The sequence below is a fragment of the Typha angustifolia genome, chromosome 6 (assembly GCF_048772165.1).
Source record: "Typha angustifolia cultivar Huaian chromosome 6, ASM4877216v1, whole genome shotgun sequence".
NCBI classification, from domain to species: domain Eukaryota; kingdom Viridiplantae; phylum Streptophyta; class Magnoliopsida; order Poales; family Typhaceae; genus Typha; species Typha angustifolia.
Genome location: NC_133244.1, coordinates 5,537,263 through 5,551,196, shown reverse-complemented (window position 1 = coordinate 5,551,196; position 13,934 = coordinate 5,537,263). Strand labels below are relative to the sequence as shown.

The 13,934-nt window shown below is 35.3% G+C and overlaps 2 protein-coding genes across 2 annotated transcripts; one reads left to right on the top strand and one right to left on the bottom strand.

Moving 5' to 3' along the window:
- The first annotated feature begins 3,752 nt into the window (after nucleotides 1-3,752).
- LOC140761032 (uncharacterized) lies at nucleotides 3,753-7,437 on the top strand. The gene is made up of 8 exons (XM_073098199.1): nucleotides 3,753-3,970; nucleotides 4,598-4,654; nucleotides 5,101-5,153; nucleotides 5,477-5,528; nucleotides 5,693-5,740; nucleotides 6,181-6,252; nucleotides 6,619-6,667; nucleotides 6,995-7,437. The coding sequence occupies exons 1-8, from the start codon at nucleotides 3,859-3,861 to the stop codon at nucleotides 7,056-7,058; spliced, it is 507 nt and encodes a 168-aa protein (XP_072954300.1). The 5' UTR covers nucleotides 3,753-3,858; the 3' UTR covers nucleotides 7,059-7,437.
- A 1,084-nt stretch (nucleotides 7,438-8,521) lies between these two features.
- LOC140761496 (sucrose-phosphatase 2-like) lies at nucleotides 8,522-13,082 on the bottom strand. Its single transcript, XM_073098849.1, has 9 exons — nucleotides 12,908-13,082; nucleotides 12,651-12,732; nucleotides 12,246-12,545; nucleotides 12,050-12,151; nucleotides 11,749-11,943; nucleotides 11,352-11,639; nucleotides 10,800-10,986; nucleotides 8,921-8,967; nucleotides 8,522-8,827 (listed from the first exon to the last, which is right to left on the bottom strand). Exons 2-9 carry the CDS (start codon nucleotides 12,708-12,710, stop codon nucleotides 8,735-8,737), a joined length of 1,272 nt encoding a protein of 423 aa, XP_072954950.1. The 5' UTR covers nucleotides 12,711-12,732; nucleotides 12,908-13,082; the 3' UTR covers nucleotides 8,522-8,734.
- Between the last annotated feature and the right edge of the window lie 852 nt (nucleotides 13,083-13,934).

Sequence of the window (13,934 nt, the reverse complement as noted above, 5' to 3'; positions counted from 1 at the left end):
ATGGAGAAGACGTAGTTTTCTCAAAACAAAAAAAAAAAAAAAAAAAAAATATATATATATATATATATATATATATATATATATATATATATATATATATATATATATATATATATTACTCAATAGCCATAATTATAAAACACCTCATTTCTTAAAATAGAACGTTGTGTAACAAAAGTTTTGCCCGGCAGAACGATGGTGAAGGTTTTGGAGTTAGAATTCAGAAAGATATTAAGAAAATTATAGTATTTAATCGATCACAGGGCAAACTTAAAAGCCTCTACTTCGGCAAGCAAAGGGTCGTCCATCTCTTTATCGACGATTTATAAAGTGGATAGGGTTGCTCGTTCCTTTTTTGTAGAGGTAAACGGGAAAGGAGTTCAAGTCTTCGCAATCTGCGAAATTCTCGGGTGGGGCTTTTAGGGCCAAGGTCATGGATTTGCTCAATAGAAATAATAAAGTTGTCGGTTAATCTTATGCTAGATAAGTACATGAGGTGTGGCATATGGTACTAGTTCCATATGCTACAACAAACCTTCAAGATACACATCCAAAATACAACGCTAAAGTCCAAAATACAACGTCAATCATAACGCCCTCGCAAGGGCTCAATACAACTAATAGACATACTGAAATAAAAAGGCAGCTACTCCTCGCTATCCACACCTGCGTCCCCTAGCTCTAAAATGATGCCACCAAGAGGTGGTGAGCACATAGCCCAGCAAATAGAATTTATACAATCTATAATAATAAAATCACATATGAATATTCAATGCATGCCTATTTGGTTAGGAGATATGAAACACCCAAACCTCCAAATACATGTGTAAACCGCGTGGATAAATCCCCCCACGCAGTGCATCACATGACCTGTCAGTACAAGGATTTCACAAGGCACACAACAGCACAAATTCACCATAATTAAGTTCAACTATAAGAGTCCGGGTACAAGTTCCATAGGCCATAACAAGCCTTCCAACTATACATCCAAAATACAATGCTAAAGTCCAAAATACAACATCATCATAACGCCCTCGCAAAGGCTTAATACAACTAACATATATATTGAAAAAGAAAAGCAGCTACCCGCACCTGCGTCCCCTAGCTCTGAAATAATGTCACCACCTTAGCGAGTAGGATCCATACAATTTAAAATAATAAAATCACATGTGTATATCCAATGTATGCATATATTTGCTAACAATAACAATATGTTTGTTGAAAGGACTTACCATGAGTTACTAAATCAATGCAATTGATAAAGATTATCAGTCACTATCCTGGAATATGCTAGTTCCTAAACGTATCACGATAAGTCCACACAGATATAAAGCTTGATACAATCTCTTATTCGTACACATCTCAATCATAATGTTTACATGTTATGCATAGCAATAAAATAGCAGTTTAGTCATCTCATACCTATCAAAGCATTAATCATACTTATATCGCTCATCGAGCTATTCACCACACAGGGTAAATACTCCCAAGAAACAATCATTCATCACATAATCATCCATCATCTCATACATCGGGTGGGTATATATACATCTAGCGGTAATGCCACCTACACGTGTATGACAACACTACAAGTGACCGGTTGTCTATGGCCATCAGACTAAGGACCCCGGTTTCGTAAGCCTATACCTCACTCTCTCTAAATCATCACCACCTTCAACGAGAGAATCGGGAGCCCTCGGCTCATCAACAGACGCCTTAACCCTGCGTCGTCGGGTACCGCTAGAGTTATATTCCCACCTCACAATCATGTTCTTCTATCATCATAATCTAGTCATGACTATGTAGTATAACTACCTGAATGTCACATAGGCTCCCGACCTCAGGTATAGGCCACTAATAGTATAGTCATGAAGTGGTGCAGTGTCTATAAGTATATAAAACATGCCATAGTCATCATGATCATTATATTCTATATTCACAACAAATATACATTAACATTATCACTTGAATGCTTATGCTACATTAACATTCTCATAATATTATGATGAGCAAGTTATCAATAACTGCATATGTAAAGATATAACATGGTGTACTAAATGCATGTATTAATACCGACATTTCCTACAGTGTCATGACAGGTATAATGATTGTAATTATATTATTCTATATTTGTATAACTCTACTTGCCTAGGGGTCTCCACAGTATGGTAAATCTCGTCAACTAGCCTCCCAAAATCCTCCTCACGCGGTGTAAATCCTATTAATTCCCGCAAGTAACGCTATACGTAAGATTATCGAACTAATAGAATTAATTATCTTATTTGGCAAATACTTGAGTCAAAGGTCTCGGCGAGTCCTATGTTATCCTAAAATTCACATAATACTAAATTGTCATTACAGGGTTAGGCTAATTAAATCAGGTGGAGATATAAACAGGGTTATAGAGTACAAATGGTCACAAATAAGCTAGACTAGAGGTATTGGGTTAGGTTCAAACCTAACCCAATAGGCAAGGGGGGCTGTAATTGGACTGCAGCCCACAAGGTTGGTTGAAGTGGGCTGGGGTCCAACCCCACCAAAGGCTTGGTTGGTGGGCTGCGGTCTGCAGCCCACCCAACTCAAGCCTAGTGGGCTGCGGTCTGGACCGCAGCCCACCAGGGAGGGCCCGTGGGCTGCGTCTGACCGCAGCCCACCAAGGGGCTCAGCGGGGTGTGGGGGGTTAAAAAATCCCCTCCCCACCCTCACTCGGTATCTCTTCCGAGGGAGGAGACGAAGGGAGAGCGAAAAGCCCGAGGGGCTGCGACGCTGGCGGCGCGGCACGAGGTCGACGGTGCCGGCGGCACAGCACGGGGCCGACGGTGGCACAGCACGAGGCCGAGGAGGGAAGTAATAGGGGAGAAAAAGGAAAAGGGGAGGAGGGGGTTTAATGGAGGTGGGAGCAAGGTAGCGTGCACGGTAAGGGAAAGGGAAGAAGAAGGAGAGCACGTGCGTCACGGGATTTTTTTTTTTTAGAAATTAGGGTGTTACTGCACTTGGTCTTGAAATCAAAAGATTTATATGGAAGATCGCATGAAATCGACTACATATAAATCCCTTCGTTTCACAACCTATTAAAACAGAATGGAATAATATTTATGTATCTATCTCAAGCTAACGAAATAAATTTGTCCAATCGTCATATGTAAAACTTATGTAAGTTAACGAAATAAATTGATGAATTTATCTGTGATTTATTTGGGTACTCGACTTAAATTTTCGTATGAAATGCTGATTTATTTAACTAAATCTACCTTAATTTTTTCGTTTTGGTTGCCATGAATCGCTCTTAAGATTAGTGTTTTATATATAAAAAAATAACGCTATACTTATTAGTGCTTCCTCTTCTTAAATAAAATGCTAAAAAATTTAGTATTTTACTAACTAAGTTGAGAGTGCCGCAATACTAAATAAAATTTGAGAGACGGCTAATTTGATCAAAAATAATCTTTTATAAAAGTTTGCTAACTCTATTGAAGCCCATCACATCACTTTAAACTTGTTGGTGCTTCCTCTTCTTAAATAAAATACTAAAAAGTTCAAATTTTACTAACAACTATAGTAAAATAAATCTATTTTAGTGTTAAGTTTACAACATTTGATAAATAAAATCTGGGAGGTGCTAATTTGGTCAAAAAATAATAATATAATCTTTTTTGCCAATCCCAATCCCAATCCCAATCCCAGGTGAGTCCTTAACCAGAGTCGGCAGGCTATCTTTGTCCAGTGCAGTATATAGTTTTGATCACTTCTGATTCGTAGCTCTCCTATGACGGGTCCGACCTTGGGCATCCTCTCCACTGCCATCGAACGATCCCGAAGGCGATGAAGCGGCGGAGTTGGATCGATTGAAGAGGAGAAATGTCCAAGTTACTCTCGAGATTAGCGGGATACTTCATCTCAAGAACGCAGGTGGGTGTCGATAAGGCCGGAAATCGTTACTTCACTCGGAAGGAGGAGATCGATGGGATCTGTAAGCGTCTACCTCCCCCTTTCTAATCTCTTCCGGATTCATCATTTCATGATTCATCTGGTCGCTGCCACTTGGGTTGCTCTTAATCTGTAACCGTATGCTCAAAGTTACGATCTTTTTAAAGCTGCCGGGTATTTTCTTGCTTTCATATCATATATTTTATCACAAGATGATCTTTCTCTGAAACTTTCGGTAAATTCTTGATGTGGATATGCCCACCATTCTTTTTGTTGAACTTGCGGATGAAAATTGATTATTATAGTCTATTGATCACTGTTTCAAGTGAAATCCAGTTTTTTCTAGGTTAATCACGGTGGTGGGAGATTAGGAGGATTAAAAAGTCATTAATACAATTATTGTGTTGATAGTGTCAGGAGTCTTATAATTGTCCAATTGCTACGTAACAATCTAAACTTGTTTTTAGTTTCATGATCACTCTTCTGCGTAGTCCTAAGGGCCTCAATATAGTATGAGGCAGACAGGACATACAAGATTAAATATTTGCAGTTTAGTGGTATTTATGCTTTCTAGTTGAATAGCTGCAGTAAATTGAGTGATTTATGGATTGCCATATATTTCAGTGTTTCTTTTGAGATATAATACCAAACCTTATTCATTATGCACCAGTGAAGGAGAAAAGATGGGTCATATTCAAGGGCGAAGAGGATTCGACCTCCATCCCAGGTTGGCTTGCTGCTACTTTATTGTTTCTATTTCTGTTAATTTCTCAACTTCTATTGTTCAAAATAGTTATGTGGAACTTCTGCTCTTTGTTTTCCTTGTGAAAAGCCCTGCTGGAAATTTTAGTTGATTTCACATTTTAGGCTGTATTCAGACACATTTTAAGTTTTAACAAACTTCATTCCAAGATCTTTCTGCTAGTGTTGTCCTAAAGCTATTATAATTTATCAAACAAGGGCATTATGATGGTAAATATGGTAAGGACTTTCATTGTGCATCATAGAATCGCATATTGAAAGTCACAGAAGTAGCCTCTCAAGTATTGCAGGTAAGGTCTTGCAAGTCTTTCCCACCCCAAGATCCCAAAATGGGAAGCCTTTCTGTTATTAAAATCTTTACCTTATAACAGCTCTCTCCTGAAATTTATCCTTGCTGTATGATGTTTGCAGTTGAGTGGATTTGCTGGTTGAATGGACAAAGAAAGAAAGCTCCAACACCAGAGGTAAGAATGCATTTAATTCCGGATTTCATAAAAAATAAGCAAAAGATTTTTTTTCCTGGAAGCTTCTGATTATGTTTCTAGTGACACGGTACATTATCTAACGAACCAACTTGAGATCGTTCAATGCCGTTTCGTAATGCCAATATTAAAAATAATTTTTTAATCTTTACTAATAGTTTTATTTGGACTGAAATTCAATTTGTCACATGAGTCTTGAAAGTTACAATATTTATTTTTGTGCATCATGATTCTCCAGAAATGAGCCCCATGCTCTTAATGAAGATTCACTAAGATGTTAGATTGCCTTATTTTCGTATCTTCAGGAAATGATAGAGCTGGATGCCAAGCGGGAGCGTGTTAAACAAAATGTTGAGCGTATGTGTCAGATAATCCACTAGCTGCTTTATACTTGAGCTTTCAATTTGACAAGGCAACTTATACAACTCATTTTTCTTCATAAGCTGTTTCTTTTTCTTTTTTCTCAATCATTTGATGACCTTCATGGTACTTGATCGTGACATATGTTTTATTTAATATAGTTCTGAAGAAGAAAGAGGAGGAAAGAAAGTCCGGGGCTCAATTTATTAGTAAGTTCTCTTATTATATCCTTATTTAGCCCTTGGGGTTTAATCTATTGTTTGGTTCAGTTTGTCATTTCATTAGCAAGGAACTCAAAATGAAATAGACTTTGTGATGTGCTTGAGTATGCCAATCTTATCCCATTCTTTTTCCTACATTATATATAACCTGGGAAGTATAACTGAGGTTTATAAAGGGATTACTGAGGTTTGTCTTATTGGGTTCCTTTTTCAGTTTGTCTTTGCCCCCTTTTACATCTGAATGGATTTTTATTTTTACTATTCCTCTTGCACCAAGCAGAAAGAGATTTTCTGTATTATTAGTTTCTGGTTCTTAGAACCAAGAAAAAATGATCTTATACCTCCATGAGAATATGTAAGCTTGACAACAAACAATAATAAGTTAATATGTAATTGATTACTAAGATATTTATTGACTATGGATGTAGGTAAAGTTGGATCTCCAGACCTTAAAAGTTTCATCCAGCAGTTTCCTGATGCTTCTTCCGACCAAAATAGCGGTAAGTTTTATCTCTTTTAGCAGTACTTTCCTTTGATTTTCTCTAACCAAAGGCTTTTTGATACACTAGCCGTGGCTATTTTACATTACAGGAAATACATAGATATCTCCATTCTTGCCAAGGATTCTATAATTAGGCTTACAGTTCTATATCTATCACTTCTTTTCTGCTAGCTTAGATGAATGGATGTGTTTGATGTACTGATTTAGAATTTCAGAAATGTTTTGACGTAGAAAGAACATAAAGACTGCATACAGTAACATTTGACATACTGTAAAATGAATGCTGTGAGAAAAATCTGATCGTTGCTTCATTTGGAATTGCGTGGTTCTCGTATTCCACTGAGCATTCTTTTGATTTGTACAGGTTCCAAAAGTGCAACTGACACAGCTGATGATATCAACAAGAGAGACAGGTATATTTCGAACTTGCTTCTATTGAGCAAGCTCAAACTAAATGTTCTTCTAATAGGTCATCTTTTTGTTGACATTTTGTTGAGAACTGCTGTTTTCTGTCCTTTCATAGTATGGATACCATATAGGAAGACTAACCACTAAGATAATTATCATTTGGTGCGGTACTGAATTACTGAAATCTATAATTTGAGAGACACTTCCTATTGGACTCAATTTTGGTATCCGCTGTCTTAATTTGCAGTTGAAATAATATAAAGCTATCATTTTTTAATTACTGAACTTTTACAAAAATCTGCTGCTATGAAACTATTTATTGTTTTATTCAGGTCCTCAGAACCAACAGGATCTGGCGAATCTTTTAAACCAGGAACATGGCAACCGCCGACATGAAAACTGATCTTTGAAACCAGTTAGCTGATAATTTTCCCCTATTTTGGCATTCGACCAGATCTATATGACAGGACAACGGACTCTGCTGCCCTACTGATACACTCCTTGCTTCAAACATTGTTTCAGTTTAGAGTTCTAATCTTTGAAAAGGAAATCTCCACAAGGTTGAGATATCAAATGTAATTTTGAGGTGAGATGGCTTATCTTACAAAGATTAATGGCCTTGTTTCACTCTTTGTATTCTCAAATCTTTTGCAGATTTGCAACTTGTACTTCTCTTAATTTCTAAAGTCTAGCATATCTTTATTTGTTGTATTTCATGAGACAGGTCACAAACTGCAAACTTTGAAATCTGAAAATTTGAAGCAGAGTTGCTACATATAGTCTTTTTCAATTCGATGAAATCTATGTAATTAATTTGATTCAGAATTAATATGATTTCACATAATAGGATAAGATTGAAAGCACCTTTAATGTACTATATTTGCTTTATATTTATGAACAACTGAAATAGAAGTAATCTCAATGATGATATTTCTATTTGCAAACTGAAGCTAAGAAATTCTGCTGCAAATTATCAATTGGATTGATCTGTTATCCTTCTCACATAGTACTTCGTGCATGATAGTTGCATGCGTTCACTTGGCAACACCCAATATAGGGCTTAGATTGCATAGGGTTCTATCTCAACATCCAATATGGGGTATGATCTTAGCTCTTCTGGTTTACTCGAATGACCCATTCAAAATAAAGATATGAGAATAAAAGAAGAGATAAAGGTTACTTTATCATAATTTTTCTAAGTTTATTTAAATTATATACTATTAAACTATATAAGGTGGCTGTATTAAAGTACAATCATCCTGATGACATTTAATTAATTGGTGGCAGGTTTAAAAGGAGGCTGTAATTAAAACATGTCACACAAAATAATTGGTTTGTAATTAACTCAAATTGATGAATAGATCTTCCCAGTATCAATGTACATTGTGTGATATAAAACTTGTATAATCAAATGTCATGATTTTATAACTGTTACAAAGAAAACACAAGCTTTCAATGAACAAAAATTTACAAAAATTGCAAAATAAGCTTTTGTAATTTTATTTTATTTTGCTTTTTAATTTAGTATACAAACCTACTCATATTTTCTATAGTCGATATTTTTTTTTTTATAATATAGTATATAAAATTTATATATGCAATGCACATTAAAGTCTATTATTGCAAATATAAAAAAAATCAAGCATTGTTAATCGCAAAAGCCCTAGTATAAAATCAAGACATCTTGATTTTCTGTGAAAAAGATTTTCTTTCTTTTTGTAAATTTCTTTAATATGGTTCTTTCTAAAAAAGGAAAAAAAAAGTAGGAAAAAAACACGCAATTATATATATTTTTTAATTAGGGACAAATTTTTGGGTCATAAATCTTTGTCTATCCGTAGCTGAACATACACTACTGCTGTGCTTCAAGTTAAGCCGAGAACAATTGCATTATAGATTGCAGTTTAAGCATATTTTACCAGAATATTGGAATGCTCCCCAGACAACAGTCTGATGGAAATGCATTTAATAGATAATTGGAAATAATAATCTCAAAATTGAAATTATCCGAAGATACTATTTTATTTTGTGTTGAACTTATCCTCTTGTATTTGTCGTGAGAAATGGATGACCTACAAGATCCAGGCTTCTTGGTCCCTTGCCGCATATCCTGCTAGCCATGTCTGATGGGCATGCATCCACATAAAGCTACTTGGTATGTCAGGCTTGAAGACCAACATGAATCGTATCAGATGTTTAGAGGTTGATCTAGAATCATGGAAAAAAATATATATAGAGAACTCATATCGAAGGCATACCTTTATATTCAGCAGAACAGTCGTCATACAACACTGCCACTCTTCACCTGCGATAAGAGTGCGTGAAGGTGAAATGGTAAAACCAGAAAAGGATTCAATCTCAATAGCCAAACGTATCAGAATCTAGAAATACAACAGTTTCCTGATAGTTTTGAGAATTGCCCATTAAAGTGCAAGTACAGGACTACCAAATTGTCATAATCTGAAAGACTGAACTTGTCATTGGTGAATCTACTCATGAGTTGCACTTCTCCAAATGTAGTAGCCGAGATTTTACTTGGTGAACAAGCAATATTGCCAGCACATATCCGTTGTTTACAATTTGCATTACATCCAATGAAAACTATGAAACAATAAATCTCCAAAGTTGAGTTCAAATTCAAGTTAAGAAAAAAATAGATAATAAAAACACAAAAGCATCATCATCATAATTGAAGCCTTTTCCCAGCTTTATCATGTTGGCAGTTGGATACGTCCACGTGGTACTTACTGTGGTAAGCCAAACACTAAACCCATGTTCCAACAATGTAAAAAATCAGATTATATTTCCGATCACTTCTCTAGCATGTTCACTTAACTCTCTTTTGCATATCTTGACTGCCTATAATGTAAGAGATATGAAGTGTATATATATGTGGACATTGCATCTTATTCATAATATATCAATCATCTTGGATAAATAGGAGATACACATACACAAGCATGTATTTATGCGCATACCTACTCCACTGTACTTTTAGAGTTAATTTCTGCAATGCATCTATATTCTCCATATGTGTATATTCATCGCTTTGATAGAAAGAATAAAGATTTTACGAGTTAACATATTTACAAAAAATGGCCTTCATACTCAATTAAATGGATTTTAATAGTTGGTGGCATAAACAAGGTGATCAAAGGTATTGCCACAGGATGGGTTCATAAGCATATTAGGGGAAAAGAAACCCTAATCTTGAATAAAGCTCAACTAGGAAACTCTTTGGTCTACTTTATTTAGTTAATGGGTCATCAATCAATATGAGTTGAATAGGATAGATATTTCACCAACATATGTTGGTCAGCAAGGTCGGGCTACCTCAACGCATGAATCTATCAGGTTTTGAGTGAGAGTTCACAGAACCTAAATCGAACTTAGTCTACATAATAATCTTTCAGAAAAAAGGTGATATAATATATTTACTATGTAGATGTTGACAACTCGTACATTGAAAAAGTTATGGAGGATAACAGGACAACATAATTTTTTTTACTTAGAAACAATATTCCTAAATAAGAAGCATACACCAACAAGGCAACAATCAATGAAATTCAGAATGATCTTATTGCATTAGCCGGAAATCGCAATCATCAGTATAACTGTTATCTATTTAACATCATGGCTTTTATTTGACAAATTTTTGCCAAGTCGCATAACAGTTTGGCATGAATTTTCCTCGGCCATTAAATATTTTTATTCTTTTCCCATTCCTGTAAGATGCATACTTGCCTACTAAAATACCTTATATATCTTAAGTTAATCATACAAATGCAAAAGATACATTCCACAGCATAGGAATTATGCTTATTCTTTTATTTAGTGATAAAGAGGTGGTGCTGCACTTACATGATCAGCTAAAAATCAAATTAGCATGTTTAAAAGCACAAATTTGACAAAGAAAAGATACATGAAGGATGTGAAAGGTTATGCATGTGATCTTAACTGAACATAAGATCCTTATAATCTTCTTATGTTGAAATGCATCATATTTGATATTCAACTGAGAAATGAATAATAAAAGCCCCAACGCTAGAAAATGGTTAAAACAAAGAATCAAAACAACCAGAAGGCAAATAAAAATAAAAGCAACCTATTATTGGTAGAACTTAAAAAAGAACTCACCATCCAATTCCCATTTGTCAAACTTTACTAACCAAGCATCTGAACTGATCTGTGAGGTAACAACTTTATCCACCCATACTCGGAAATACTTTCCTTGTTTATCACCATAGCATGCTCCAAAAGCATCTATGGCTTCTTGAAACAGATGCTCGACTCCAGAAGGATGTACAATTACTCCAGTTGGACTCTATCAAACCCACATATCCAGTAATCAGATTGTAAGAAGTCAACACAGAACCAAGTAATGTTCACAAAGAAAATGTTGCATTCTATGCAGCAGCTAAATCCTACAAGCAGAATCAGTTGATGTTCCCAAAAATACTTAAAATGGAAAGAGGAGGTGGCAGTACTATATATATATATATGTCAAGAAAATAAATGTTCCTCTGAGGTTTAGTATTTAATATGCAAGACAGCATAAGTTAACTTTAGATTATCACTAGGCAAATCCATGACCTATCAGGAACAGGAATAAGTACTCTGACTTTTATCCTGAATAACAGAAATGGCATAAAATAAGTGAGACAGAAAGTAGAATAACATTATACTTACACTAATGCTTTTCAAGTTCTGGATGACTGATCCACACTTTTCCAACTCACCTCTACGCCACTTTTCATAAAGCATATAAAACTTGACTATTTCATATGCAGGCTTGACACTGACTTCCTTTGAAGATGAGAAGTCAACGTCTCTAGGGGAGGTATTAGGGCCTAGTTTAAAGTGACCTATAGCTTGGATTATACCCGCAGCACATCTTTCAGTTGCATGAATTATGTTAGGGTTATCTTTTGCATTCTCTGCATGCCACTGGAGTAATTCCTCTTGGGCATTGCTGACCTGAAAAAAAAATAATTTTCTCCAATTTTTTAGCTGACAATTTGTTGAGCACGTTTGTGCAAAAGAATTTCTTCCACTAAAGAATCAAACGAGTTTCTTTTCCACTCACCATGACACCATAGACACCTGGAATGCTAAAGAGTTCTGCATCATTACCAGAGTCACCACAAACAAGAGTATTGTTGGGTCGTTTCCCACACGAGTTGAACTTCTTCAGCAAATAAGCAAGAGCCTGTCCTTTTCCAGCACCTTGCGGTAATATATCAAGATCCATGCCTCCACTGTAAATGATTTTCACATCTAACTGGCCATGAACAAAGATCAGCAAGAGTCAGTAGAATCAATCTTTCAGTTTGGACAGAACCTCCACCAATGGAAGATTAATGTCCTCAAACCACAACTTATCTTACCCCACGATTTCCGAGACACTCCGAAAGAGATTTTATCACTTCTTGTGCTTTCGCCTTCTCAACATAAAAGCTAATCTTGTGTGGCCGCAGCTCTGTTTCAGACTATATATATATACAAGTACATTAGAATATCTTAGCAACCAATTTTGTTTCTATAAAAAAGGAACAACAATTGAAAACAATCGCTGAAGTTTACCTGCAAAGAGAGCTGAGAGAACTTGGCTGTCTCCTCAAGAACAATATTCCTATCCCACTTGTGATTCAAAACTTCCTCCCATCCATCATCAGGCACCATTGCTTCGCCGTAAGTGATCTCTGTTCCCACAGACATGATAGTGATATCTGGAGTCAACATCGGCTTCTCTTTCCTCAGCTTCTTGTAAAGCGTAGGGGATCTCCCAGTCGAGAAAACCAACAGAGAATCCTGGCGGTAGACGGATTCCCACAACGCATTGAACCTAAGCAAGGAGAGGCTCTCAGGATCATGGTGATCAACCTGCAAGGAGCATTACCAGCCAAATTGAACGAACATCTGAGTAACATCATCCTAGAATTAAATTTACATAGCAACTAAATCAAAATTTCTAACTTTGGACCTCACCATCGTGTGATCAAGATCGGAGACGACCATAAGACGGGCGGGAGCATCGAGCTTGTTCATCTTATCTCAATTGCAGCTGGCCCTGCAAATTTAATCCCCAAAATTATATGTACGAAAAAGATAAAAATCAATTGCATCTTTTCTTAGTGCTCAGGTCATCAAATCCAGTAGATCGCGACCAAAAACTGAAAACGGCGTAACAAGTAAAAGATCTAACTAAGAGAGCGAATTGCATTCGGTAGGATAGAGAAAGGTACCGCGCTAGGTTTTCGAGATGGAAGATTGGCACGAGAGAGAGAGAGAGAGAGAGAGAGAGATGGGATAAATCTTTTGGATTGGTTTAGGAATCCGTCACGAGATGAGTGGAGATGAAAGAGATACGAGGGGAGTGGAGAGGAATGAGAAGCTGTTCGATCCTAATTCGTTGCCGCTTGTTTTGTGTGTGTATATAATTATATATATATATATATGGAGAGAGAATTGGAACTCGGAAGTGGATTGTAACTCAAAACTCAAACGAGTTTTTGAACAAACTAGCGAGGTTTCAATTTATTTTTACCGAAATATATATCTACTTTTTAAATTTATTATCAAATGAGATTTAATTTACTATAATCCTAATTAAAATACTGAACTAATTATTATTTTATTTTTAAATAAAAATATTAATTAGTTCCAGCGTTTTATATATATAAATTACTTAATCTTTTAGTAGTTAAGAAAAAAATTGACAAATGATAAAAACGCTAAATTGATTAGCATTTTTAAAAATACCGATTAGTTTAGTATTTTTATTAGGATTACAGTGAATTAAATTTTATTTAGTAATAAGTTTAAGAAATAATCTATTTTAATTAAAAAATTTTAAAATGAGGTCTAGTTTGGTCAAAAACTCAAAACTAACACTCTTTAATGGTTGGTAATAGTACTACTACTAAACTCATAATGAAAAATATAGATTTAATTCTCCTCACAAATATGAGAGTTAATATCTAATAAAAACATTATCAGAATATATATATATATATATATATATATATATATATATATATATATATATATAATTTAGGTTCATTGTGATTTTAGAAATATTGATTTAGTTACCAACTTCTTAATCTAACTTATAAAAATAAAATAAAAAATACTCGTTGCAATCCCAAATAGATTATGCAATTTATACGATGTAGGTTTTGGTGCTTAATCTTATAAAATGTAATGCCTTTTGGGTTCCTTGAACCGTGCACTGGGGATTATTCAGCCAACAAGCAAGCATAGAGGAATCCC

Bases quoted from the DNA above. Each gene is read 5' to 3' on its own strand.
- LOC140761032 (XM_073098199.1), top strand. From the start codon at position 3,859: ATGTCCAAGTTACTCTCGAGATTAGCGGGATACTTCATCTCAAGAACG. The intron at 3,971-4,597 runs GTAAGCGTCTAC...ATTATGCACCAG, and splicing joins GGAGGAGATCGATGGGATCT to TGAAGGAGAAAAGATGGGTC. The intron at 5,154-5,476 runs GTAAGAATGCAT...TCGTATCTTCAG, and splicing joins AGAAAGCTCCAACACCAGAG to GAAATGATAGAGCTGGATGC.
- LOC140761496 (XM_073098849.1), bottom strand. From the start codon at position 12,710: ATGAACAAGCTCGATGCTCCCGCCCGTCTTATGGTCGTCTCCGATCTT. The intron at 12,546-12,650 runs GTGAGGTCCAAA...TGCTCCTTGCAG, and splicing joins CCGATCTTGATCACACGATG to GTTGATCACCATGATCCTGA. The intron at 12,152-12,245 runs GTAAACTTCAGC...ATATATATATAG, and splicing joins TCTCTCAGCTCTCTTTGCAG to TCTGAAACAGAGCTGCGGCC.